At 46.4% G+C, this 25,512-nt stretch overlaps 1 protein-coding gene across 1 annotated transcript in view; it reads left to right on the forward strand.

Moving 5' to 3' along the window:
• DLGAP2 (DLG associated protein 2) overlaps nt 1–25,512 on the forward strand; it is a 693,677-nt gene that overhangs the window by 73,505 nt on the left and 594,660 nt on the right. The window contains 1 exon segment of the mRNA XM_049106698.1: nt 15,634–15,741. Coding sequence (XP_048962655.1) covers nt 15,727–15,741 — 15 coding nt within the window. The 5' untranslated portion in view covers nt 15,634–15,726.

Here is a 25,512-nt window from a genome sequence, read left to right on the forward strand (position 1 = left end):
GCACTGACCGTGACCCCCATGCTGACCCTCAGGCTGACCCTGACCCCTGTGCTGGCCCCAACCCTTGTGCTGACCCTGACCCTTGTGCTGTCCCCGTGCTGACCCCCCACCCCTGTGCTGGCCCCAGCCCTCTCATATTTGCTCTCCGCCATCACTGGGTCCTCTCTGGCCTCAGAGGAGTCCAGCTTTGCTGGTGCTGCTCAGGTGTCCTCACGATCACACACAGATCGACTTTCCTCTTGGGTTTACTGTTTGTCTCATGCACCATCTGCTGAGCCAGACGCAGCGCTGGCTGTTCCCCATGCCCTCACCCCACTCGGGCTGTGCCTGGGCTGCTGTCCCCAGACGCTGCCTAATCGGGTCCCAGCAGGGGACCATGTTTTTCCAGAGCACAATAATTTCTCCCAATCTAGGATTCACTTTCCGCGTGATGTCTTCCTCTCAGAGTGTATTCCTGGTATGGTGGCTGTTTTTTGCTCATGGTTTATTCTTTGCTGCACAGACGGTAAACCCTGTAAGAACAACATGCCTCTGATCTGTTTCTGTAACTAATGCACGTATGTCTCTCATCCCACGTTTACTGACCGCAGGTGAATGGGCCATGGGAGGTGTCGGTCATGAGGTCAGCAGGGTCGTGAGGGGACGATCACAGGTCCAGGAAGGCCCAGCAGCAGCCCCAGAGCCCGAGCCGACTAGGTTCCACCAGGTAGAAGACTGGTGGATGGGGTCATGGAATGTGTGCGTTCAGAACTCTGCTGTTTGCTGCCAGTTCTGACTTTATAAAACTCCAAGCCCACCATATGGTTAGTGTAAGAGGCTGTTGAAATAGTTCACTCTTTCCCGGAAAATAGAAATATTGGGGCCAGAGGGACTCTTCCTGTTTGAGCTCGAGATGTGCACTTCCCCTAGGGCGGGCATGCTATGTTTGTACTGGACTGATGATCCGAAAGGATGTTTTTGTAATGCGGGGAACAAAATACGAGTCAAGGGCTTCCAAGAGAAATTTGAAGTTCAATTATGGGTAAAAAGATGTATCTGTTCAATACACTCAGCTTGTAGCTCTCACATGAGCTTCCAGCTGCCTTCTGAGCAGGTCAGGAGGAGTGCCTACTGTGAACTGAAGAGGCCGCAGGAGGGCAGCTGGTTCAGGAAACAGACATGTCAACGCTGTAGGTGATCGGACGCTGGAGTCCACAACACACAGTGTATGTACCCAGTTCTCACCGTAGAAACCTTTAGGAAGGGGGCAGCCACGTGCTGAGGTTGTTGGACTTCCTGAAGGCAGAGCTGCTCTCGATGATTCCCTGAAGTCTGTTACTAGGTTCTAGGTTTTTTTCAGGAAACCACTTTCCTCTTCGTCTGAGACATGTCTGCAGCTCTCAGACTTGCGCACACTCCAAGGAAGGTGAGCGGCGTGGACTGTGTTGTGCTAGATTTCTGCAGACACGGTGGACCTGGGGCTTGTTCGGTGCTGAGGTCATGCTCTCTGGAGCCATACACGTCTTTCTGCTTCCGAGAGAATCCTGGGAGAGTGGCGACAAAGCCATGGGTGCACCTCTCATGGTTGGTTCTGTCTTGTACGCTTCACGGGGTTGGTTGAGGAGATTAACACAGGCTCTGCAGCCTTGAGGTTTTTTTTTTTTTTTTTTTTAAAGATTGATTCATGAGAGACAGAGACAGAGACAGAGGGAGAAGCAGGCTCCACGCAGGGAGCCTGATGCGGGAATTGATCCCAGGACTCCAGGATCACGTCCTGGGCCAAAGGCAGGCACTAAACTGCTGAGCCACCCAGGGATCTCCACAGCCTTGAATTTTATCAGGAAAATTCTAACATGGGTATGTGCCTGCCTTCTCGCTCAGTATACTTCAGACTTTCTTATGCTGTTTTCACCCTAACGCAGCATTAAGTTACCCAGAAAGGGCACTGCTTGTCCTACACTAATTTACACCAACTCATCTTCCTTTTTCCACAGCGTCAGACACTTGAGGAATTTGTGGCGGGTAGGATTTGCTCCCTAAGTGACCTGCAATAGTCAAAGCTACCTTTGCCCCTTTTATACTGCCAGGTTGATGGACTTTTTTTTATATAAATTTATTTTTTATTGGTGTTCAATTTGCCAACATATAGAATAACACCCAGTGCTCATCCCGTCAAGTGCCCCCCTCAGTGCCCGTCACCAGTCACCCCCACCCCCCGCCCACATCCCCTTCCACCACCCCTAGTTCGTTTCCCAGAGTTAGGAGTCTCTCATGGTCTGTCTCCCTTTCTGATACTTGTACCAGGAGTGGGGCTTCAGAAATGGCAGCTCTTTCCCCCTGCCCCCCAGTCGTCTCTCATGTCGTCAGGGTCCTTTCCCAGATCCGGGGAAGCCATTTCCAGGATCACCGACAAAGCTGTGTCTCAGAAGGGCCTTAGGAGCTGGGATGCTCTTCAACACCTGCTGGCATCGCGTGTTCCCACCTCACTGAACTCGCACCATCTCTAAAGCTCTTCCCGGGAATGCCAACCCATCCCCAAATTCTCGTGCTTCCCAGCATCAGGAGGGCTGGTTTCAGAACGTCCTTCATGTTATTTGTCTTAAACTCCCAAACCACCTGCCTTTCTAGGTTCCAGAAGGATCTGGACTATGATTTTTTGAGCTACAGTTTTCATGTCCTATATACTACTGTGAGTTAATCTTCTCTCATTTGTTTGGACACGAACAAAGCTGGGAACCTAACCAACACTTAAAATTACATTTCTGTGGGAAACTACATTGAAATTTCAACCTGGACTGTTAGTTCTTGCTGGGTTTTCCCGCCTAGCCCTTCCATTTTGAAGACAAAATAGACAGGATGCTATATTTTTCTGATTTCCTCTGCCAAGGCCATTTGGAAACCCTTTGGAAAATTGGGCATAAGGTAAGATCTTAGAACCAGAAGATGTAAGGCAACATTCTACTATGGTAGAATTGTAGCTTACTCAATTAGGTAGGGTTTGTTTGGTTATAAGTGACAGATACTCAGCACATTGTGGTTGACAAACACACAGGATGTGTATAGGACCGCTATAGAGGATCATGGACATGGAAGCCAGATCTTAGGGCTCAGATGATGTCTTTAGGTGTGGATTCTCTGAGCCCTGCCTGGGGCCTTCTCTGGGTGACCTCCTCCACCTGGCAGCCTGCGGCAGCTGCAGCCTCACCTTACCATAACACTCATTCCCGACCATTCCAGTGAAAACCACAGCAGCAACAGTCCTTTGGTCCATTAGTAGTGTGCATGCCTCCGGGCTAGTTGCCACGTGTGGGGGTGAGATGGTGGGCCAGCCCTGACTGGGGCACATGCCCATGTGGACGGAGAGGGAGGTGGTCCCGAAGGAGGGTAAGGGCAGGGCCAGGGTGAGGGACAGATACCCCCAGGCAGACAGAGACGTATCACTGCAGTTTTACTAAAACTTTAGGTGCTTGAGTTGGCAGCCAGAGCTCCATTTTCTTTCGCTGAGCTGTTTCTTATGCAGCTCGGAGAAATCACAGGTGATAAAACAGCTTTGTGTCTGGAGCCCCTGGTCAGTGAGGCAGCTCACGGTTGTAAATGTTACGTCCCTCTTCTTAATAAAGAGGTTTTCTAAATGAATGAGTGCTGTGTAAAAGGACAAATTCCAGATTATTCTCAGTATGAAGTGGCTAGGACACAGAGGAGCCAGACCGAAGGAGTGGTCAGCAGAAATACTGACCCCAGCTGTAGGATCTGGGGTGTGCCCACCTGGTGTTCCTGAGCACAATGGTCTGATTATAACACCTGCACCTCCTCCACCCTGCATCTCCTGGCTTGGGCAGAGGATTTTGGCACCTTCTTCAGATGGCCAAGTCTTCACAAACATCCTGATTTTGGACTTTTCCTTCCTCTGTGATAGTCTTTGGCTGCCTTGGATTTTTCCGTTGGGCTGGCCGCAGAGTTCGTGTTCTCTCCCTAACACTAAGCTCTCATGCTCTTGTTTTATGGTCATTAAGAGCCCAAAGAATGAGATTGTGTGAAGATATATCTGTTTTCTGTACAATCTGATCCCTTTCCCCCATTCCAAAAGGCAGTTTCTTAGCTATGTCTGGTCTCCTGTTAACCTTGTTTCTCTTTGACCATAAAGCTACCTTTGAAATGAGGAAGACTATGGCTAACAGGACACTAAGGAAGAGAAAAGGAAGGTGAGTGAGCAGCAGAGGACCCGAGAGAGATAGAGACAGCTGGAGGAGAAGGTTGGGAGGGAAGCGAGAAACTGGATTTTCCTGTGAGATTAAACACAGAGCAGCGGGGTGACGTGTTAGGTAATTTGGAATATTAATGATCGACCTTGAAGTGACACCTCAGATGGAGTCCCAGCTGTGGCTCCTGTAAATTGTACTGTTCTCTGCTGATCCATCACCAGGTTGCCTGTTGTGTGGTGGATGTAGTACCGGTCTCATGACTAGCATGAAGTTTAAGGAAGATAACGTGTTCTGTGTTATAATGTGACATGGACATGGAGGCCCTCTGTGTATGTGTCACCAGGCTTGATGGAGTGGATTTCTGCTGGTTGGGTATTATCTATTGGTGATGTGCTTCGTCTGCAGGTATTGGGTGGGAGAAGGTATGAATTGTGCACATGGATATTAAAGGAACGATATGTGTGGTGGCCAAATCAGTGAGAAAGGAGGGACCTAGAGTTTGACGGACATGGGTTTTATTCATCTCTCTTGATTTTCAGTGTATGTTCCTGGGTCTGCTGAGACCTGGGGAAAACCCCCGCACTCAGGTGGGAGGGAGTGGGCCCCTGGAAGGGAATTCTAGCACCAGGGAGGACTGGGAGTGGCATCTCCCCTTCCCTGAGGATAACAGTAGGGAGCTGCTGACTGGGACCTGGGCCTTCAGGGGTGACCCCGATGTGTCCCTGAATGCCATGGCAGAGCCACCTTCTGTCCACACTGGTGAATGATTGGGTAAGAGGCCGTATATTTGCCAAGTAGAGGTACACAGGCCACCTCTAGGGCAGCCTACAAGCTGATGACCCACCATAAATTCACACTGGCTATTACTCTATCCTAGATAAATGGATACCTAATTTATCCATCATAACGTTTGTACTTAACACTCAGTACCTTTCAAAATGGTACCTTTCTTTCCTTTTTTTTAAATTTTTATTTATTTATGATAGTCACACACAGAGAGAGAGAGAGAGAGAGAGAGAGAGAGGCAGAGACATAGGCAGAGGGAGAAGCAGGCTCCATGCACCGGGAGCCCGACGTGGGATTCAATCCTGGGTTTCCAGGATCGCGCCCTGGGCCAAAGGCAGGTGCCAAACCGCTGCGCCACTCAGGGATCCCTCTTTCTTTTTTATTTTAGTTTACTTATTTATTTTTTATAAATTTATTTTTTATTGGTGTTCAATTTGTCAGCATATAGAATAACACCCAGTGCTCATCCCGTCAAGTGCCCACCTCAGTGCCCGTCACCCAGTCACCTTTCAAAGTAGAACAACTTCTTCATTTGGTATGTGTGCTTGCTGTGTCCTCATGTGGGCCGGCGTCCACTGGTTTGCCACTGAGACGCCCCTAATCCAGATGTGCCTAGAAAGGGCTATAAACACCTGCTTACGGGTTCTCTCGCCATTTGAGAGTTTGAAATTCCAGGGATCTTCTCACTTTTTCTTAGACCCTTGATCTGACCTAAGCTTTTACTGTTCAGGAAATGCCGAGCATGGATATGCATGTGCTCTATTAGCGTGTGTGCTGCTTAGGTCACGCACCCCAGGTGTCTCGACCACTTCCAGCTTCTCTCTCAGCCAGCATGGCCCTGCCTGGTTTAAGTGGCTGTTTTGTGGCAGAGCATTGGGGAAAAACAGGACTATGGGTAAAAGTTCTTCCTGTTGTTCTAAGTTAGGACGTGTCTACTTCTGTAGGTTAACTTGAATTCAGCAACAGGTGGAGTTACTTTCCATGTGAGTATATCTGTTAATATGAAAGAAGTGGCTTGGCTGATGGTTTCTCACCCCTAGTCTCATTGAGGGCACGGCCAGAGGATGGAAATCCCATCCTTCTTCAAGCATGAATAGTGGTTGTCAAGGACTTCTTCCACTATCATATCTTGTTCTCTAATAGACTTTCTCATGGGAAGTACTGGTTTGCTGTCCTTCTTACTTGCCAAAAAGAATAGTGATCCTTGTACCATTTGGTCTTTGGTTTGTGATGCTCTAGAGGAGACCTGGACCTCAGGGAGGAGACCTCCATGTGAGTCTTGATCTGCAGTTGATTTGTGCTAAAACTCTCTTTCTTGGTGGGGATGGGACCTTCAGTAAAATTGGGGTTTACTGTGATGTACTCCCCGACTCTTTTAACTCATCTGTTGATGATCTGAAAGAGAAGACCTCTGTGAGTATCAGGTCTGCCTTCTCTTTGCAGACTGTGTGGACTTTACCGTGAACCTGACGCATCTTGCTGCCTCCATTTCTGACCTCTGCCTTTTCATTCCTCCAATTCTACTGGTTCTTGCAACATGTGATAATTCAAATAGTTCAAAAACGCATTTTATAATGAAATTCTGCTTATTATCTCTTTAGTCATTAGTTAAAATATCAAGCAAAACACAGAGTTCTCTGGCACACACCATTACGCATCTTATGCTAATGGCAATACAACGATTATAAAAACAATTGCAAATATGAAGATGGAAGCATCTAATGCTCTGATAATTGGATTTCAGACACAGCTCTTTGCCACCTATGGTTTTTGAAGCACGCTCTATAAATGAACCTCATTACACTGAATCGTTTTTCTGCCATCTTGTTTGTGACATATGCCACATCACAATTTCCCATAACCTTGTTTACTAAACAAGTTTAGTACTATTTCAACATGAGAATCTAAAGAGGATGAGTTTTCTTATCTAATTTATTAGTGATTTTTTTAAACTGAAGGCAGAAGAATAAAAGTAGTTCATAGTGATTTGTGAATTGATATCTTAATATTGGCATGTGTTGGTTTTCTCACTGTGCCAACCTGTGTATCACTCAGTCCTTGTCTGAAACATTTCTGTCATTTCAGAAATGCACTAATTTACTTAGGGACATATGTTTAAACGTAATAGCTGGATTTGATTAAATGGCCTTTCGTGAAAAATGACATCCATAGGTAGCTGCAGCGTTGGGTCTCCTGCTTTAATACTTGTGGAAAAGTGAGACCTTATGAGGAGGCTGTAAGCTTGGACAGTGACGAGATCCTGCCTAAACCATTACTCTGCTCTCTCAGTGTATGCATCAGGATCCTGATCTCTGTTGGAATGTCACAGCATGACCACTGCCCCATCCCCACATCCCACTGCAGCCTAGGAGCTTTGGAGGAAGCTAACTCCATCACGTGGCCATGGGTTTGCATCCCAATGGACTTAACCTGACTCAAGCCTTTGCAATTGGCAAAGGGATTTCTGAGCAAAAGGTTTCCTCTCTTCTAAGGCAGCTTCTGGAACTCACTCTCCCTGGAAGTGAGCAAGAAAATCCCTGGGAGTCCTGAGCAGCCGTCCTGCCACCATGAGGTGTAATCAGCTTTAGGTTGAAGCTGTGATCATAAGATATAAGGGGAAGACACAAGTTCCAAGTGCTTGGCATCATGGAGCCAAGGAATCAAACCAACTCTGAGGCTCTGGACTTTGCATCCATGTGAGCCAATAAATTGCCTTTATTGTTGAACGAGTTTGAGTTCATTTTTCTATTACCTGCCACCAAACACAATGTAATTGCTACTGAGATGTGTATTGTCAAGGATCTCCAAAGACCCAGAACTGATAGGATGTGTATCTGTACCCATATCTGTCTAGAGAGACTGAATGTAGGGAGTTGGCTACCGTGACTGCAGAGGCTGCAAGTCTGAAATCTGTAGGTAGGCTGCCAGGCTGGAGACCCAGGACTGGGTTGCTGCTACATGAGTCTGAAGGGCCATCACTGAAGTCTCAGTCCCTGGATGTGACTTTGTTCCAAGTGCTGGCATGCATCCCTGTCCCGTGGTGTTCTGCGCTCCTTCTGCCTCACTTTCTGCCTGCCCTGCTGGCCTCACAGTGACTGCTCTGCTCTCCTCTCCTCCTGCAGAGCAATCAGAGTGGAAGATGGGGCAGCAGAAGCGATAGGAAGAATCAGGTACTTGAAAGAAGGAAGAACCTGTTTGTGGCTGAGAAGATGAATAGAGAATGTAATTGAGAGTTGAGTTCCTTTGCTAATAATGAGATATCCATGACATTTCAATGAGATCTGTAATCATAGAATACTGTGTTAATAGGGATCAGATAGAAACAGATGGTATTAAATCAACAACATGTCCTTGCTTTAGGGGCTAGGAGACAGCATCAGGCATTGATCAAGATAGGGATAACAGGTTATCAATTAGAAGACATCCATGGCTGGCCAGTTGGTGGAACACGTGACTCTTGATCTCAGGGTTGTGAGTTGAAGCCCTACATTAGGTGTGGAGATAGTAAAAAAAAAAAAAAAAAAAATTAAAAAATATTTTGAAGATGTACATGAATATACGAACTAAATTTCTAAACTAGATGGAGAAATCAGATTGAAATTAAGACATGCAGCTTTGGAGCACAGGAAAAACTGAGTTTAAGTAATAATAGTGATTATGCTAACATGCTTATACTAAAGTTCCTATTTGTAACATTGAATTTAATAGTGCTTTTGAATACATATTTTTGTATATAAAATTTTTATTAGACATTCACATTCTGTAAACACAGAAGCTTGGTATTAAGTGGGCACCTCTAATTTAATGCCTAGAGGAAAAATAATCTATCGTAGTGCTTATCTGGACTGATAGTGTTGAAGGAATTATTTTCATATTTTTTATGTTTCTTTTTGTACATTCTAACCTTAGCCTAATATGTGATACTTAGAAGAATTACATCAGGGTCAAGGTCTGTACACATATGTGAACATGTTTCACTTTTTCTCCACATGTGTGGAAATACGGAAAGTGGTTAATTTACATTAGGGGTGGTGATTGCTTTGGCTAGCAGGGTCCAGCGGCTCATCTCTGTGCATCATGTAAGTGGCAAAAAGATAAGTAGAATGCATGTGGAATTTTTTTTTTTGCATTGCTCACTTATGCTTTGCCATGATCTCTTCTTAACTATAATAGAAGATATTTTTGTTACTGAGTTGATTGCCTTTCAACCAACTAAATAGAATTTGACATTTCTATATTTTCTCATATCAAAGGAGCAGTAGAGCAAACATGTTCTTCAGTTCCTATTGTCACATAGATCTCATAAAGGTTCACGTTCCTTTTTATTTTTTTAATTTTTATTTACTTATTTTGTCAGAGAGGAAGGTGGGGAGGGGCAGAGGGAGAGGGAAAATCTCAAGCAGACTCCCCTCTCAGCACAGAGCCTGACATGGGCTCCATCTCCTGACCCTGAGATCATGACCTGACCTGAAACCAAGAGGCGGACGCTCAACTGACTGAGCCGCCCAGGTGCCCTCGTATGCCTTTTTAAAAGGTAAAAAGTACCTGAGATATTTTGGGAAGGTCAGTTAAAATATTTGTAGATATTAAAAATTAGGTATTTCGTGTAATATTTATATATTCATGTGCATAGGTTGTAATTGGGAAAATATTTTGTGATTTGGAAAGTAGGTTTTTATAAATTCACTTTATTTCTTTTTATTAGGGAAAGTACTCTGTGTAAAATACAAATATGGACTATGCTCTGCTTTGCATTCTTGAAGCCTGTGAGTGGTGATTTTTAAAAACCTATTCTTTTCAGCACTGAAGAATAAAAATAGAAAGTTAAATTTATGTTACAATTATACAGTGCAATTCTAAAGGAGGTTGAGGATCTGAACAGCTCAGAGGTGCTGATGATTGGATGCTCACTGAGGGGCCTGCTCTCCTGACCCAGATGTTCTCCCTCAAGCGCTGGGGGAGTACCCCTCTCTCCCTCCCCTTCTCCCCTGAGTCTGAGGTCCTCCTTTCTTCACTGATGGAGAGTCCGCATTTTTCCACCTAATCAGGAAGGAGATGCTTGTTATCTTGACCCTCAACTTTCTGGAGTCCCAGAAGGAACTCATGGCTGCCTTGAGTGTGAGAGATGAGGGGATGGAGAGTCGAGGAATGATAGGCCATAGAAGTGTAGTTGTCACTTGAAAGACAAAACGCTGAATTAGGGCAGTCTCCTGTTCAAGTACATTTAAAGGATAGACTGGGAGAAAACTTAGAAAAAGACCCAAATTCTCCTCTCTAAAATAGTGGGATGTCATGAAGAGGGGAGAGATTTACAGTGATTTACAATGATTTAGTTTTCTTTCTCCTGAAATTTAGAACAGACTTTGCCAACACCTGGGTTAGGATAATGGAATTAATAGGCACACAAGTGCACTGGGCATAGTCTGAGGACAGGTGTTTTCCTCCTGGAGACCGTGTTTGCAACATGTGCTGAGGATGTTACATGAATAACCCACTTAATCCTTCCTGTTTCCTTCTGAGGTGGGTCCTGTTGTTACCTCCACTTTATTCGTTAGGGAACAGCACACAGTGGTTATGTAACCTACGTCCGGAGGCTGGGTCACTAATGAAGCCTGGATCGTGGAGTTGGTACCCTGCTTGCCTCTCTGTTTTTAGCCCATGTGCTGTGTGGGACAACTGTGCAGCAGGAGTAGGAGGCGATGTGAAGGCACTGGTTAGAAATACACAAATTACAGCCCTTGAAGTTAAAACTCAGTAGACATTCACAGATCAGACATAGCTGAAAAAAATTAGTGAACTAGAAGATGAAGCTGAAGAAGTATCTTAGTATTAAACACAGAGGGAACGTGAGAAGCCATAGAGATGAGTGCATAGATCTGAAAGGCGAAGAATGCATCTGATATAGGCTAAGGAAAGGGATAAGGGTGAATCAATATTTGTGATAAAACAGCTGATAATTTTCCCAGATTGATGAACACTGTTCAGATTGAAAAATTGTACCAATACCATATGACTTCACTTGTAGAATTTAAGAAACAAAAACGAAAGGAAAAAAGAGAGAAAGGCAAACCAAAAAACAGACTCTTAACCATAGAGAACACACTGATGGTCGCGAGAGAGAGGTGGGGGGATGGGTGAAATGGATGATGGGGATTGAAGAGGGCACCTGTCATGATGAACACTGGGTGATGTATGGAAGTGTCGAATCACTATATTGTATACCTGAAGCTAATATTATACTGTATGTGAACTAGCTGGAATTTAAATAAAAAGTCAAGTAAAAAAAATGGTACAGAAAAACTGTGCCACCTGCTAGTCCAGAGTAAAGACAGACGAGATGCACATCTTGACCCATCCCTGCAAAACGCTGTAGTATCCAGGGTAAAGACAGAATCCTGAAAAACTTGATGAAGAGAACAGAAATTGCTTATAGATTAATGAGAAATTTCTCAAAGGTAACAACAGGTCCCTGAAGCTATCCGTTAGATTTCTAGAATTCCATACCTTGTCTGTCATTCAGTATTGAAGGCAAAATATATTTTCAGACATACAAGGACCTGGACAGTTTACCACACAGATGCCATGCTGAAAGAACAAAAGAAAATATTTTTGAGCGTGAGGAGAAATGAACTCAGAAGGATGCTAGCCAAGAGATCAAGGACACATTTATTAATAAGTATTGATTTTAGAATAAGTCATAGGTTTTCCTTTGTTTAGTGAGCGCCATACTTGGTATCTACACAGTAGTACTGTCAGAGCAGCTGTGGTGTGGGGAAGGCATCATGAACTTGGAGGAAAGAGTAAGCATCCTGAGTTCTTTTATTCAAGAGGATGTTGGAGTTGCTGATTAATGGCTTTGCTAGAAAAATAAATATGGCTTGCATATGTTAAAACGGTTGAGGGAGAAATAAAATATATAGGCACTGATAAAGTAGAGTAGTGGAAATCCTGTATAGAGCAGTAAAGAATAAATACAAAGAAAAAGGTGAAGTTGCAGGACAATGTAAGTCTCAGTTTATCAATAATCACAATAAACTAATGTGGGTGAAACTCAGACATGAACACAAATAGTCTCAGATTGGATTAAATACAACCTGGAATTTTTGATGTTTAAAAGAACATATGTTAATTATAGTCCCATAAAGTTACTAATTTAGTATTCACCAATAAAAAATAACATTAAAAAATGTTCTTGCAGATAGACAAACCTATGCAAGATTCATAAAATCAAGAGAAACTTTAAGAATATGAAGAATTAGGGGATCCCTGGGTGGCGCAGCGGTTTAGTGCCTGCCTTTGGCCCAGGGAGCGATCCTGGAGACCCAGGATCGAATCCCACGTCGGGCTCCCTGCATGGAGCCTGCTTCTCCCTCTGCCTGTGTCTCTGCCTCTCTCTCTCTCTCTCACTGTGTGCCTATCATAAATAAATAAAATAAAATAAAAAATTAAAAATAAACAAAGGAGATAAACATGAACCAGAGAAGCATAAAATTATAAAAAAAAAAAAAAAGAATATGAAGAATTAGGGACGAAGAATGTGATAGAATCACAAGTACTTAAAAGGAAGGATCTTATAATGTGCAGAAATTTTTGCTGAGTAATTTGAAAATCAAGATGAAATGATTGATTTTCTTGGTGAATACAAGTGACATAAATGGACCCAACCAAAGCTAGCAAATGTGAATGGATCAGTTGCCATGGGAAAATTAAAGTTTTTCTTCTTAGATATGCTTTTATGAAAGACATTGGATCAGTTTTATAGGTAAATTCTATATGAACTTTTATGAATTGATAATTCTGTGTTATCTAAACTAGTTTAGAGTTAAAACTATCATTCTCTTTAATGAGTAATTCCCAAACTTGATAATAAAGCAGAAAAAGGCTAATTTCACTTAAGAATGTAAATTTCATAAACAAAATATTAGCAAATTGTGTTTAGGTATATATTTAATAGTCTTTGTTCCAAAAATGCAAGGTTATTTCGATAATAGCATCTTTATTGTAGTAATGTATAAAATGAGCATGTTGAAAAAACAAAACATATGGTTGTACCAGTAGACCCTGAAGGACCTTGAAACAACACAGCAGCTGCTTAGGATAAAATTCTAAGAGAGAATAATGGCAGGGCGCTTCCTAAACAGGGTGAGAATATGATCAGAAACCCCGTAGCAAGCCGAGGGTGATTGGGGAATACTAAACTGTGGATCAAAGCAGCAGTACCAGAATTATCACTCTAGGCCCCATATAAATTATATGGGAAAGTAAAAGACATACAATATTGGAAATGTCCAGTGGAAAAAGGAAGAGATCACACAAAGTCAATTAGGTAAGCAGGAACACAGATTATGTAGAGCAAATGCAAGATCAGTAAATAAAATCATTAACTGCAGTAGAGGTGATAAAGTAATGGCAAAATGGGTCCGTTCTCAGAAACCGCAAACCCTACAGCATAGCTTTGGAGAACAGGAATGCATTAAAGTCTATAGGGAAGAAACCCCCGAACTGTGAAATACTTGGAAAGGACATAACATATTACCAAGTGCTTGGTAGGGGGAGGCACTTTAATGGCAAACTTGGTATTAAGTCCTCTCACTTCACTTCAGGTGCATAAGTGGGTGTGATATAATTTCGATAAAATCCATTTTGGGGGGCCAGCGAGGTGGCGGGGGGAGTGGTTATTTGATGATGGGATAATAAGGTCAAGGTAGGAGGATACATTTTAAGATTGTCCACTTAAAAGTTTAAAGACAATCTGAATGGTGGGAGTTCTGGTCTGCTCGAAACACATGTCCTAATGCTGTAGGAGATCAATTGATCTGCAGGACAGTCGTTTGTGTATGTGTGACATTTTCGAGTTGGTGGAAAAAATATGGCTTATTCAGCAGATACACTGGGGTAACTCATTAGCCTTTGGAGAGAAAGTAACATTTCTACTTCACAACTCAACGTTTCAAACACATTAATGATCTAATCATTAGAAATAGTTGTAGAAATGCTCACACAAAATTGGGTTGAATGTGATTTTTAAATTGTGGAATCGGGAAGATCTTTCTGGTGTCAGAAGCCCTTAAAGAAGGGACTGATAGGTTTGGACAGAAGTCCTAGGAAGCCCATCCAAATGGTTGAAAAACACTGTTGAGGAAGTAAGTGCACAAGGTGGCAGGAGAAGCCTCACGGCCGTAGAGTATATAAACACCGACTGTTTATTAGAAATTTCCCCCAAAGGAAGTAGAAAGATCTATGGAACAGGCAGTTTGAGTGGAAATATATTTGATCAGTCATTATAACCAGAGTTCTTCCAAATCCATGGAAACCATGCAAAACTTTCCTCCTGGCAGAGGCACACAGGAACCTGGTGACATGATGTTTGCCCTGGCACACATGTGGCTGCATCTTGGACTCCTAGCACGCATGTCCTGTGATCCGCTTCCTGGAACGTCTGTTCTGCACACACACTGGGAAACGTCCGGAAATGTGCAGAATTTTTAGCAGTTGGGAAAACCTGGAAACAACCGAAATGCCCCAAGGGAGGGGTTTGCAGGGTCGGGGGTGAGTCTTCAGGAAGAAAGCAAGGAGAGATGCTGGCTCGGTCAGGGATAAGTGCAAGGGAGAAGCAGAGCGTCGTTCTGTAAAGGCAGAACCGCAGGAGGCAATGCCCGCAGGTGCACACACAGCATAGATGGTGGTCACAGTGGTCGGTCGCAGGGGACAGACTCACTGGTGACGGGGAACCAGGGATTGCTTCCCAGGATCCGCAGTATGCTCGCCGGCCCGCAACACGGGCTGATCGTCAGACCCTACGAGGTTTGCACGTTTGGAGGGAAGCACGTGGCGTTTTGTCCTGTGCTTGGTCAGAGATTCCAGTGCCCAAACAAGTTTCAGGAGGTGCCACATGCGGGACTCCCAGCTTCCACGCAAAGTTACGGAACCTGGCCATGGTTTCGGGGGCGCGGGAAGTGTGCTGGCACGTGTTTTGTGATCGTCCCCGCTCAGTCAGAAGAGGAGTGCTGCGTGTTGTTTCCAGCGTGATGTGATGGTCAGGGCTCCTGAAGGAGGCTCCGTTCCCATTTCCTCTGACCCACTCGGCGCGGCGGTGGCCTGGCACTGGCATGCAACGAGAAGGGGAGCAGAGAATTTTAGGATTTATTAAAATATACTTTCTAGCCCCTTTTTGTGTGTGGTTTTTTTTCCCTTTAATACTACCATCAGTTTTACGAGGGTCTGGTGATATTTTCTTTCCCCCCAGGAGAGAGAACGAGTAATTTTTAATGTTCCTGGTACTGCTTTTGTTTCTTGGAATTTGCGTGGCTCCTCACTGAGCAGGTGCTCTGCCACCGAGCTGTTTGAGAAATGACAGTCCTGGCTCAAAGTACGGCTGCCTTCTTCCTGTCGGGTCACACACGTGGGGCTGGAAGACGGCGGCTGGTACCCCCAGCCCCGCCGGAGAGGCGCCCGCCTGGCGCACCGCTTCAGGCCCTTATTTCAACCTGCTGGGCTTTACTTTTCATAGACCGTGTCTCTGCCAAATTGCTGTATTTTTAATTTTTGCCGAGTGTCATGTTTTCCGTGTACATTCCATGTGTTTTCTTTTCCGTGGGGGGAAGTTGCTTATCTTTTTTTTTTTTTTTTTATCATTTTCCCCATTTCTATCCATTCCTCATCGTAGGCTTCCCCAGCACCGGAGGCGCGGCCTTAAGCACGGCGCGGTTCCCGAGCAGCTGCCGCCGGACGCCCTTGGCCTGCACCCAGCCCAGCCGCCATGGGGACCGCTCAGGTAACGTCCCTTCTGAGCTGCCTTGCTCTGCGCGTCCGCAGGGGCGGGAGGCTGCGGGTGGCGGTGGGGCCGGGAGGGACGAGGACATGACCCGGCCCTCTGCGGGTGAGGTGTTTGCTGCTGTTTGCGGTGGAGGATGCGCAAGGGGCCCTGAGAAGGTCAGTGGGGCCTCACGCGGCAGGTGGTGATAGATTTATTGCTAATTTTTTTTTTTTTTTTACCTACTCGATATTCTCCGAAATCGATGTTGCCCCGGGGTGTCCGCGGCCACAGCCAGGCACGTGGTCGCCCCTCGGTAGGACTTCAGTTTTGTGTAAGAGCCTTCGGGGACAGAGAAGACGAGCTTTTCCTTTTATTTAATTTTTATTTTTCTTAATATTTAGCATTTTTTAAAGAGCTTATCTATAGATTCAAGTCCTCTCTACATGCAGCATGGGGCTCGGACTCCCAGTCCTGAGGCCAGGAGTCCCACGCTCCTCTGACTGAGCGGGCCGGGCACCCCGAGCTCTCCTTTTTGCATGCTCTTCGCCCTCTGCTCAGCCGGCACCATCCTCTGACCTCCTCAGGCAAACTCCCTGAAGCTCGGATCGGACAGGTGACCGTTCCTTCCAGGTGGGGTGGGATTCTGGGTTACGAAGAACACAACTCACAACGGCTCATTCGAGCAGCACAGGCGTCTGTTATGAAGGATGTGCGGCTGAGCAGAGAGCTTTCAGCAGGGCCGGGTAGAGAGGTCCCGCCAGAGGCTGCCAGCCCTGCCGCCTGGGCCCCCGCGTGATGCCGCCGCCCCCAGGATGCTCACTCCCCGAGCAGGGAAGCGCTGCGTGCGCAGAGCATGGGTGCTCCAAGGACATTGGGTTGCAGATGTTTGTTTGGGTGTTACCTCGGGGAGGAGCCTGTGATGCGGGGGGTGGGGGGAGGGTGCTGGAGGTGTGGGCAGGTCCTCCGAAGTGGCAGCGGTCCCCCCCTCCCCCCCAACCAAGGCTGCCCACCATGCCCACATTCCTCCATCCTTACCTGTTGGCTGGTGACAGCAGGTGTCCCCATCCCCGGGGTTGGGGGGGGAGGGTGGATCGCAGCGGGGAGGGAGCTGCCTTGGCTCTAAGCCCCCCGGGTCCCCCGGATGGCTGCCCAGAGCCCTCTGCTGCTGCTGCTCCTGTCATTGGATGCGCCCAGGCTGGCCAGGCAGTCTGCTGCCCTCAGTGGTGCTCCGGTGGCTGTACATGGTCCTCCCCTCGAGATCTGCACTAGGAGGACAGAACTCTCCTCCAGGCCCCTGTGCAGCGATGCCACCATATGAAAGGTGCTCCTGGCCTTCTGGATTGGATTGCCTCGTGCTGGGCCCATCTGGGTGTGAGGTGCTCGCAGCTTCCCAGACCGCGGAGCTCCCTGTGCTGGTGGTGCCCTCCCTCTAGCGGCGGATGCCAGGCCTGTCCCCAGACATCGCGGTGCGTCCCTTGAGGGCAGGTGGTCCCCACGCACTCCACTGAGAAACACCGGAGGTCTTCAGATCCATGGACGTTCATGATCTTCCCTTAGCATCTGAGAATCTGTAATGATGCCGTTTCTCTCCTCGTGGATGCTGTGAATTAGAATTTTCTTTGCTTTTTTTCCTCATCAGGCAGGTTTGTCAATTTTAATGATCTCTGTGAACCAGATTTTGGTATCATTGATTATCAGTGTTGTTTTTATATTCTCTGGTTCTGATTTCTGTTCTGGTCTTATTTCCTTTCTTCTACTTGCTTTGGTTTTAATTTGCTTTTATTCATGGTTTTCAAAGATTGAAGTGGCAGTCAGTGATTTGAGATGCCTCCCTTCCTAACAGGCGTTTGTTCACTGTTATAAACTTCCCGTGAATTTTACCTTGTCAAGCCCTGGAGATTTCTGTATTTCTGTAAACATTTCTGAGAGGCGTTTCGTTCACGGAAGGAATACGGTCCATCAGGCTTCGTGGAGCAGGAGCTGTGGGAGGCCCTCCTTGCCCTGTCCACTCTGAGGGGTTGCCCAGCCCTGGCCTGGACGGGCTGCCCTGCCGGCCGTGGTCTGGTGGTGCTCGGCTGCTGGGGTTCCATCTGTTGTCTTCTCTTAGACTCTCCTTGATGATTTTGCTGTGTAGGTGGGATGTTCTTGTTTCCTAGCTGTATTTGGGATATATTTCCTTCTCTCCACCACTGGCCCTTATATGGGTTTGGGAAAGGAGAAGGGGGCACGTGGAGGCTTCTTCTCCCCACCTGGACCTCGTCTTTCTCAGCTTATCTGTTCTGTCCATGGAGAGATGTGTCACCTCCCTGAGAGGCCACTCCACAGTCCCCGGGGAGGGGAAGAAGGGAGAGAATTGCTCATTCTCCAGTGCGGCAGTGGACATGGGAGTGTCCGGAGAGATTTTTGGTTTTCACAATGGCAGGGGAGGCCACTACCAGCATCCGGTGGGTTGAAGCCACGATGCTACTAATTATCCGCCACCACAAAGAGTGATCTGGTCCAAATGTCAAAAGAGAGAACGTTGAAGACCCGTGCTTAACTTTTATGATCTAACCTCTCATGTTTATTAGGCATTAGTCTGAATGAAAAGGGTAAGATGATAATATAATTTTGATAAAGAACCATTTCTCTTGAGTATGAGTATTTTTTGCATGGGAGCTCTAAGGACATTGAGTGCTCTGCATGCAAATTCATTTAGATAGATTAAATTTAAAATGAACATCTGGATTTTTGGAGGTAACAATAAAATGTTTTTGAAACAACCTACTGGAATTATTCAGATGCTTATCTTTTCATTGATAAAACAGCTCCGTGTATATAACCCCAACATAACCCAGACTTGGCAATCCTACAATCCTCATGCGGAATTTAGAGCAGTGTTTACATTTCTGTTGTGCTCAGACAAGGCTAGGAACAGTCTCTATTTTGATATTGGTCTCATTTAAAATATGAGAAATTATAGAAAGTGTTCTCAGCATTGCTGCTGGGTCAAGCCACGGTAATTCTGAATGTAGAAATCTAGTTTTTTGTTTTTGTTTTGTTTTTTTTACAAAAGAGAATTCACTCTTCTCAAGGTAGGTATGAACAGGTCTGTGTTGCTCTGAGACAGAGATTATATAGGAAGAGCAACAAAATAGTACCACGTGTGGTCCTGACTGTCTACAGGCAATTGAATCCTATTTTAGGACATAGCCATCTCCTAACATTACAAAGCATTACAGGTTTTCCTTTGGCAGCATCCTTGGTTTTTATGTTTTATTTATCTTATTTTTAAATTTATTTATTTTTTAAAGATTTTATTATTCATGAGAGACAGAGAGAGAGAGGCAGAGACACAGGCAGAGAGGGAAGGCGGCTCCATGGAGGGAGCCCGATGTAGGACTGGATTCCGGGATCCCAGGATTACGCCCTGAGCCAAAGGCAGACGCTCAACACCTGAGCCACCCAGGCGTCCCTTGAGCGCCCTTGTGAGTAAATATTTTAAGTTTTAGTTCAGCAAGTACATATATATTAAAAATTATATAAATTCTTTGTGGGAGTACTTTCTAGTTAATTCAGAGATTTACTTGTGGCAATTATGAACGCTGTAATTGTAAATTCTTTTACATTGTTTGTCTCTTCCTTTTTAGAAATGACGCAAGCAAAAAAATTACCATGAAAAAATTAGCATAAATAAAAGATTCAGAGATGATCATTGTTGACATTTTGGTTTACTTTTCATATTTTCCTATGTCCTTATATGTATATATCCACAATTTGCATTAATAAAATGATTGTACCAATTATACCAATTATTTGAATGACAGGTGTTTTAACAAATTAATGTAGTATATTATGGTAACTTTCCTTGTCAATGAAAATATTAAAAAATACTTTAATAGCCATGAAAAACACCTTGATGTGGGCATCACTCAGTGGAAGTGATGTTCAGTTCTCTGGTAATGTAAATAACACCTGGACGAATTACCTCTCTTCAGCTAATTATTCTCTTAGAATAAATTTGTGTGCTTAAAATATTTTAAAAGATAAGAAAGTTTAAAATTTTTTTCAGCATATATTTAAATATGGTTTTTACAAAAATGCTCCTGTTTGTCTCCCACTCAGATGGCACAGTTAATAATGTTTGCTTTTTAAATATTCTGTATAATTTTGGGCTCGACTGATGATCTGCACTTGGCATTTTCATTTACTTGGGTTGGTGGTTCTGTTGGATGTATTTTTTCCTCCTTTTCCCCTTTTGCTTGGTGCATCAGTGGTGTGGTGTAGGAGCTTTTACTCACATCAGTGTTATTAGGATGTTTATTTTACTCTTTTGGAATCCAGACCATAAGGGATTAACTCTTGTCATGTATTTATGATCCAGATATTTTTTTGCTTACTCAGATTGCCATTCCAGCTTCAACTTTATGATTTTCTTTATACGTAAGGAGTAAATTGTCACACAGTCATGTCTATGAATGTATTCCTTTGTGATATCTGACTTTGGGGAAAATGCTAAAAGGCCTTTCTTTGCCAAAATTTGCATAAATGTCCAGTCATATTTTACAGTAACATTTTATTTCAGTGTTTACATGGCTCACTGTAATTCTGATTTATTTTGGTTACGTATCAAGTGAAGGCTATCATTCTGTGGCCACTTGGCTAACTAGCTGCTGGAATACCGTTTCCTGAGAACAATACGCATGTTCTCACCCTGGTTTAACCTCCTATTTTGGGATAATGCTAATGGAAGTAGTCTCTTGTACCACTCTTCCTTTCCTTTGATGTGTGTTGGCAAACATTTACATTAGAGGGTTTTTTTGTTTGTTTGTTTGTTTCCTTTTGGGTGCATATGCTGTAGCACAAAGTCTTGGATGATCCTGAAAGGTGCTGCTTTGCTGCTTGGCATGGCTTTTGGGAAAAACGTAACCATGAAAACAGCATGTGGTCATTTCTGGCAGAGTGAGTGGCACAGGTCAGGCTCCAGGAGATGGGCTTTTCCCCCTGAGGTGGTTGGTTGTAATGAATGACCTCCATTTGGCACCTGCTTGCTCTAGGTTTGACCATGCATGAGCTTGTTAATCTGACTTTCAGGTTTGTGTGCACAGAGTTACAGAGCCACTAAGCCTCTCTGATGGGCACACTGTCACTGCAGCAGACAGGCCTGGGGTTCGACGTGTGCTGCATTTATTGTGTCTGTGTTCCCTGGGACACATGTGTAGTCAGAGCAGATCTCCGGCAGCATCAGGCAGGGACGGGGCTAAGTCACTCAGAGAGTTTTTGGGTGGGCACAGTGCTCAAATAGGCATTTTAGTGCTCTATCCTGAGAGAATTCAAATTTTTTTGCCTTCACGGTACCGTGTGGGCAGGTTCTGGGATGAGGATGTAGGGACGTCTGAGGCCATCACTGTGTCACCACAAGGTTTATGTGTCATGTAAACTTGTGCTTGGCTCTCATTGTTGGACAGTTTAACTTTTTTTACCACAAACATGAACAAAATTTCTATGTTTCCTGGAAAAATAGTGGCAGAGTGAAAATTTTGCCTCGTTTATATATTTTATCTATATTTTTCTATTTTCAGAATGTAACAGGATTAGCTCCTTTGGCATTCCTAAAGTAGTGGAAGAATTGTTTATTGAGGCCGATGCTTCCTCAGTAGGACTGGACTTGTAATTTTATCATCAGTGCACTGGGCTTGCCCCCGTGTGTGATATGCAGACACATGACTCTAAGAGGTTGCCCTGATTAAGAATGAGGTGACCAAAGGGTAGGACTCACTCCTGGGAAGGAAGACTCCTGCGCAAATTACATGCCTTCCATCAGGCAGGGTTGGTGAGTTCACGAGGCCCATCTCAGGATGCAGTTACGTTCAGTCATTGTAAAACTGTGCCCCTGAAAGCAGACAGGAGCACAGGGTGGGGGTCAGCCGGGGTAGTGCTGCAGAACGCGGTGTCGGGTCTGCAGGGCCTACCTCAGGGACCTGCCACCAGACCTGTGGACGCGTCTGCTCCAGTCTGCAAACAGATGAGCGGTGGAAAAGACAAACTGGAAGAAATACACGGGTCTCCTCTTAGGAAGCGCGTGAGAGAGTCTGGGCAGGTACAGGCTGGGAGCTCTTTTCTTGTTTCCTGGCACCACGGACACGTTTTTCAGGACGTTGTTGGAGCGCACTATTTTTAGTTTAAAAAAAAAAAAAAACAGTTGCGACTTCCCTTGCTGTGTGCAGCTTATCTGCATTTAAACTTGTGTTTCTTTAGGGAAGTTGGATCCTTTTGCCTTAAAAGAGGATTTGTCCTCTTCTACCAAATCACTGAGAAGAAAGGGAAGCTTTCAGGAATACGCCTTTGAGGTTGTGCCCTTGTCGTTGGCTGTGTTCTCCCACCTGCACGAATTAGAGCGCCATCATCCTGCTTTTATTTACAGTTTCTTCCCAAATGTGCTCTATTTCATTTCTTAAAAAAAGACTTAAAGAACTTCAAGATTGAGACTTCATTAACTCAGGCATGGCCATCATATCATGTTCAGTGTTACGCATGTGAGTGTGTGTCTCATTCTGAGTATGTTTGGGTGTGTGTGAGCCTGAGTGTTTGTGTGTTTGGGTGTGAGTCTGAGTGTGAGCCTGTGAGCATGTGTGAGAGAATGTGTGTCCACCTGAGGGTGTGTGCGCCTGAGTGTGTGTGTGAGCGTGTGTGTGACTGTGAGCATGTGTGAGCATGTGTTTGGGTGTGTGTGAGCTGAGTGTGAGTCTGTGTGTGGGTGGTGTGCCTGAGTGTGAGCGTGTGTGAACATGTGTCTGGGTGTGTGTGAGCATGAGTCTGTGTGTGGGGGTGAGTTTGTGCCTGAGTGTGAGCCTGTGTGGGCATGTGTCTGGGTGTGCACATGCACTGTGAGGAGAAGCGGCGCTCAGACGGCAGAGAACATTTGCCGAATGTAGTTCACACCACAACCTGGGAGCTAGGTGACCTAAGGAACATATTCACGATGTGAGCTACTGTTTTAAATATTTCAATTTTTCTTTAGATCCTTAAAATATTTTCTTCTGTTGAAATATTCTCAGATCTGGGAAGCCAGCGTCTGGGGCTTGGACTGTGGTTCTGCGGCTTGTCCCGGATAACCAGGGCCTTGCTGTGGGTGTGCGGCCCGTGCGCGGCCCCCCGCCCGGTCCCGTGGAGCTGTGGCTGGAGTGTGTCGTTGTGGCGCTGCGTGCTCACACTGGCTTCCCGAGCTCCTGCACTGGGCGGCCGACGCTGGGAGAGCAGCAGCTCCTCCTTGGAGTCATGTTGTGTGACATCCGGGTGCGCCTGGAGCCTGTCCTTCCCGCGAACCTCAGGTTTGCTGCATGTGAGCTTGGAGTTGCGATTCCTTTTCAGTGTTGGTTGAGTCAATAAATTCCCGAAACGCGGAGACAGTAACCAGGGTCTTTGTGGTGGTGGCTGTTGTGTCTGTGTCCACCCACACACCTGCCCCCTTCTGCCTGCGTTGGCCCGGCCCTCTCGTGGGCCACGGCCACGGAGGATGCCCAGGCCTTGCCGCACCACCACTGTTCTGGGATGGTCATAAATTCACGCACTTCCTTTGGTTGTGATGGAGACGTGTTTCCTTCCTCTGATGACCTCCTTCCAGCAGGACGCTGGGATCCGTACTTACATAACAGAATAAACACCTAGATTTGAAGAACCATCTGTAACAACAGAACATAACAGTAACACAACAGCTGTGTTGTTCTTGAAAACTTTTTTCTCTGGTCTTAAATTTAGACACATCTACCCCACAGACACTCACTGGGAAGAAAACGAGAGCACCCGGCCCGGCGGCTGTTTGAGTCAGCGTGGTTCCACAGCTAAATGTCATGGTTTCCTCATGCGTCTGGTCCCCTCGGTTCTCGAAGCAGACAGACCGCCTCTGCTTTCCTGTAGAGTCGCCAGGCCCCATACACCTGTCCTTCTGTCCCGCTGCTGGTGGCCAACCCAGCAGGGCCCCGGGATGTGCCTTCCGTCCCCTGCAGTCACTCGGGATCAGAATGACTGTAGGTTTCCACTCGAGATGCCTGGGTTCAGGTGGTCACCATAAATTCATGTTTCAGTTGGTAAATATGTTTGCTGCACTGTAGATGGTTGGCTAGAGTTTTTTTAAAGGGTTTGTTCATTTGAGAGAGAGAGCATGAGTGCACACATGCACACAAGCCATGGGCAGAGGAGAGAACCTCCAGCAGACTCTGTGCTGAGTGAGGAGCCTGATGCGGGGCTCAGTCCCAAAACCCTGAGACCATCACCAGAGCCGAAACCAATAGTGAGATGTTTAACCAACTGTGCCCCCAGGCGCCCGGGTGGGTTAGACCTTTTTAAAGAGTGTGGATGGGAACATTGTCCTGGACCTGTTTAATGGTGTCCTGCATGAGCTCAGTGCAGATGGCAGGCATGCGGACTGACTCAGGCCTCTTCTAGGAGGTTTGTCCACAGTGTGGGAGGAGACCCTGCCAGAGACCCTGCAGGACGACCCACAGGAGACCTGGCAGGAGACCAGGCAAGAGACCCCACAGGATGACCCGCAGGATACCCGGCCGGAGACCCCACAAGATGACCCAGCCAGAGACCCTGCACGAGACCCTGCAGGATGACCTGCAGGACAACCAGTGGGACGCCCAGTAGGACGACCCATGGGAGACCCCGTAGGAGACCCTGCAGGATGACCCAGCAGGAGACCCGCAGGACGACCCACAGGAGACCCGCAGTCTGACCTAGCAGGAGACCTGGCAGGAGACCCCGCGGGACACCTGGCAGGAGACCCCACAAGAGACCCCAGGAGGAGAGACCCCTGCCCTGCCAGGCTCTTGTCCTTCCATGGGCAGCAGGTGGTGGGAGCTGGTCTTAGTGAAGCTTGAGGGACTCAGGTGGGAAGACCTGGCGTGCATGAGGCTCAGGTGACCGAGGAACATACGTGTGAGCTCCCCCCCGACACACACATGCTCTGGTGTCTGGTTTTCACCTTGGGCCGCCATGACAAGTGACCATAGGCTTGAAGCACTGGGATGTGCGGTCTTGTGACCTGGAGGCCAACGTCGGGGATCCGGGTGTGGGTGGGGTCTCTCTGGGGGCTGTGTCCTTGGCTGGCCCACCATGTCCCTGGAGATCACGGGCATTTGTGGATGAAGGGCCATCAGGGTCGAATGGAGTTTGCTGGGAGGGAAGGTATCAGTGGAGACTGAAGTGGACTCACGGGAGGAGTCTAGGTCGACGTGTTCTGACCCTGGAGACTCAGGGGTGGTCACTGCTGTTGAGAGACTTGCGCAGATGCACAGGAGGCTTTCCTATCGATGAGGATGTTGTAAATCTTCCAGGCTGCCCGGAGAAGTTCACACCTTGTCTGTGTCTCAGTCATGGTGATGAGGGATGTTTGGAACTAGGACAGACCACCCAGACTCTTGTGGACACGTCCTGTGGCCACCGTGGGCGAGGCTGTGGGTGTCTGCTCCTCTCTGGCGGCTGAGCAACTTTCTCAGTTGCAGAAAATCACTCTCTGGAGACCACTTGAGAACTACCGTGTGGTTGCCCCGACTGGAAATTCTGGGGAATGGGGCAGAGAGAAAACGGGGCCTGGATGGTGACTGCAGCGAGCACGTCATTTCATCGTGGGTCCCAGATGCCAGCCATAGGAAGAGTACCATCCCCACACCAGGTGGGGATACCCAGGCTCGCCCTCAGGCTTGGGAAGGGGGCTCTCCCTAGAGTCTCAAGGGGCATGGGGGAGGTGGGGCCTGAGTGCTGGGTCTCAGGGGTGCCCCATGTGGAGGCCGCCCTGCGAGGGTGCAG

The sequence above is a fragment of the Canis lupus genome, chromosome 37, assembly GCF_003254725.2.
Source record: "Canis lupus dingo isolate Sandy chromosome 37, ASM325472v2, whole genome shotgun sequence".
NCBI lineage: Eukaryota > Metazoa > Chordata > Mammalia > Carnivora > Canidae > Canis > Canis lupus.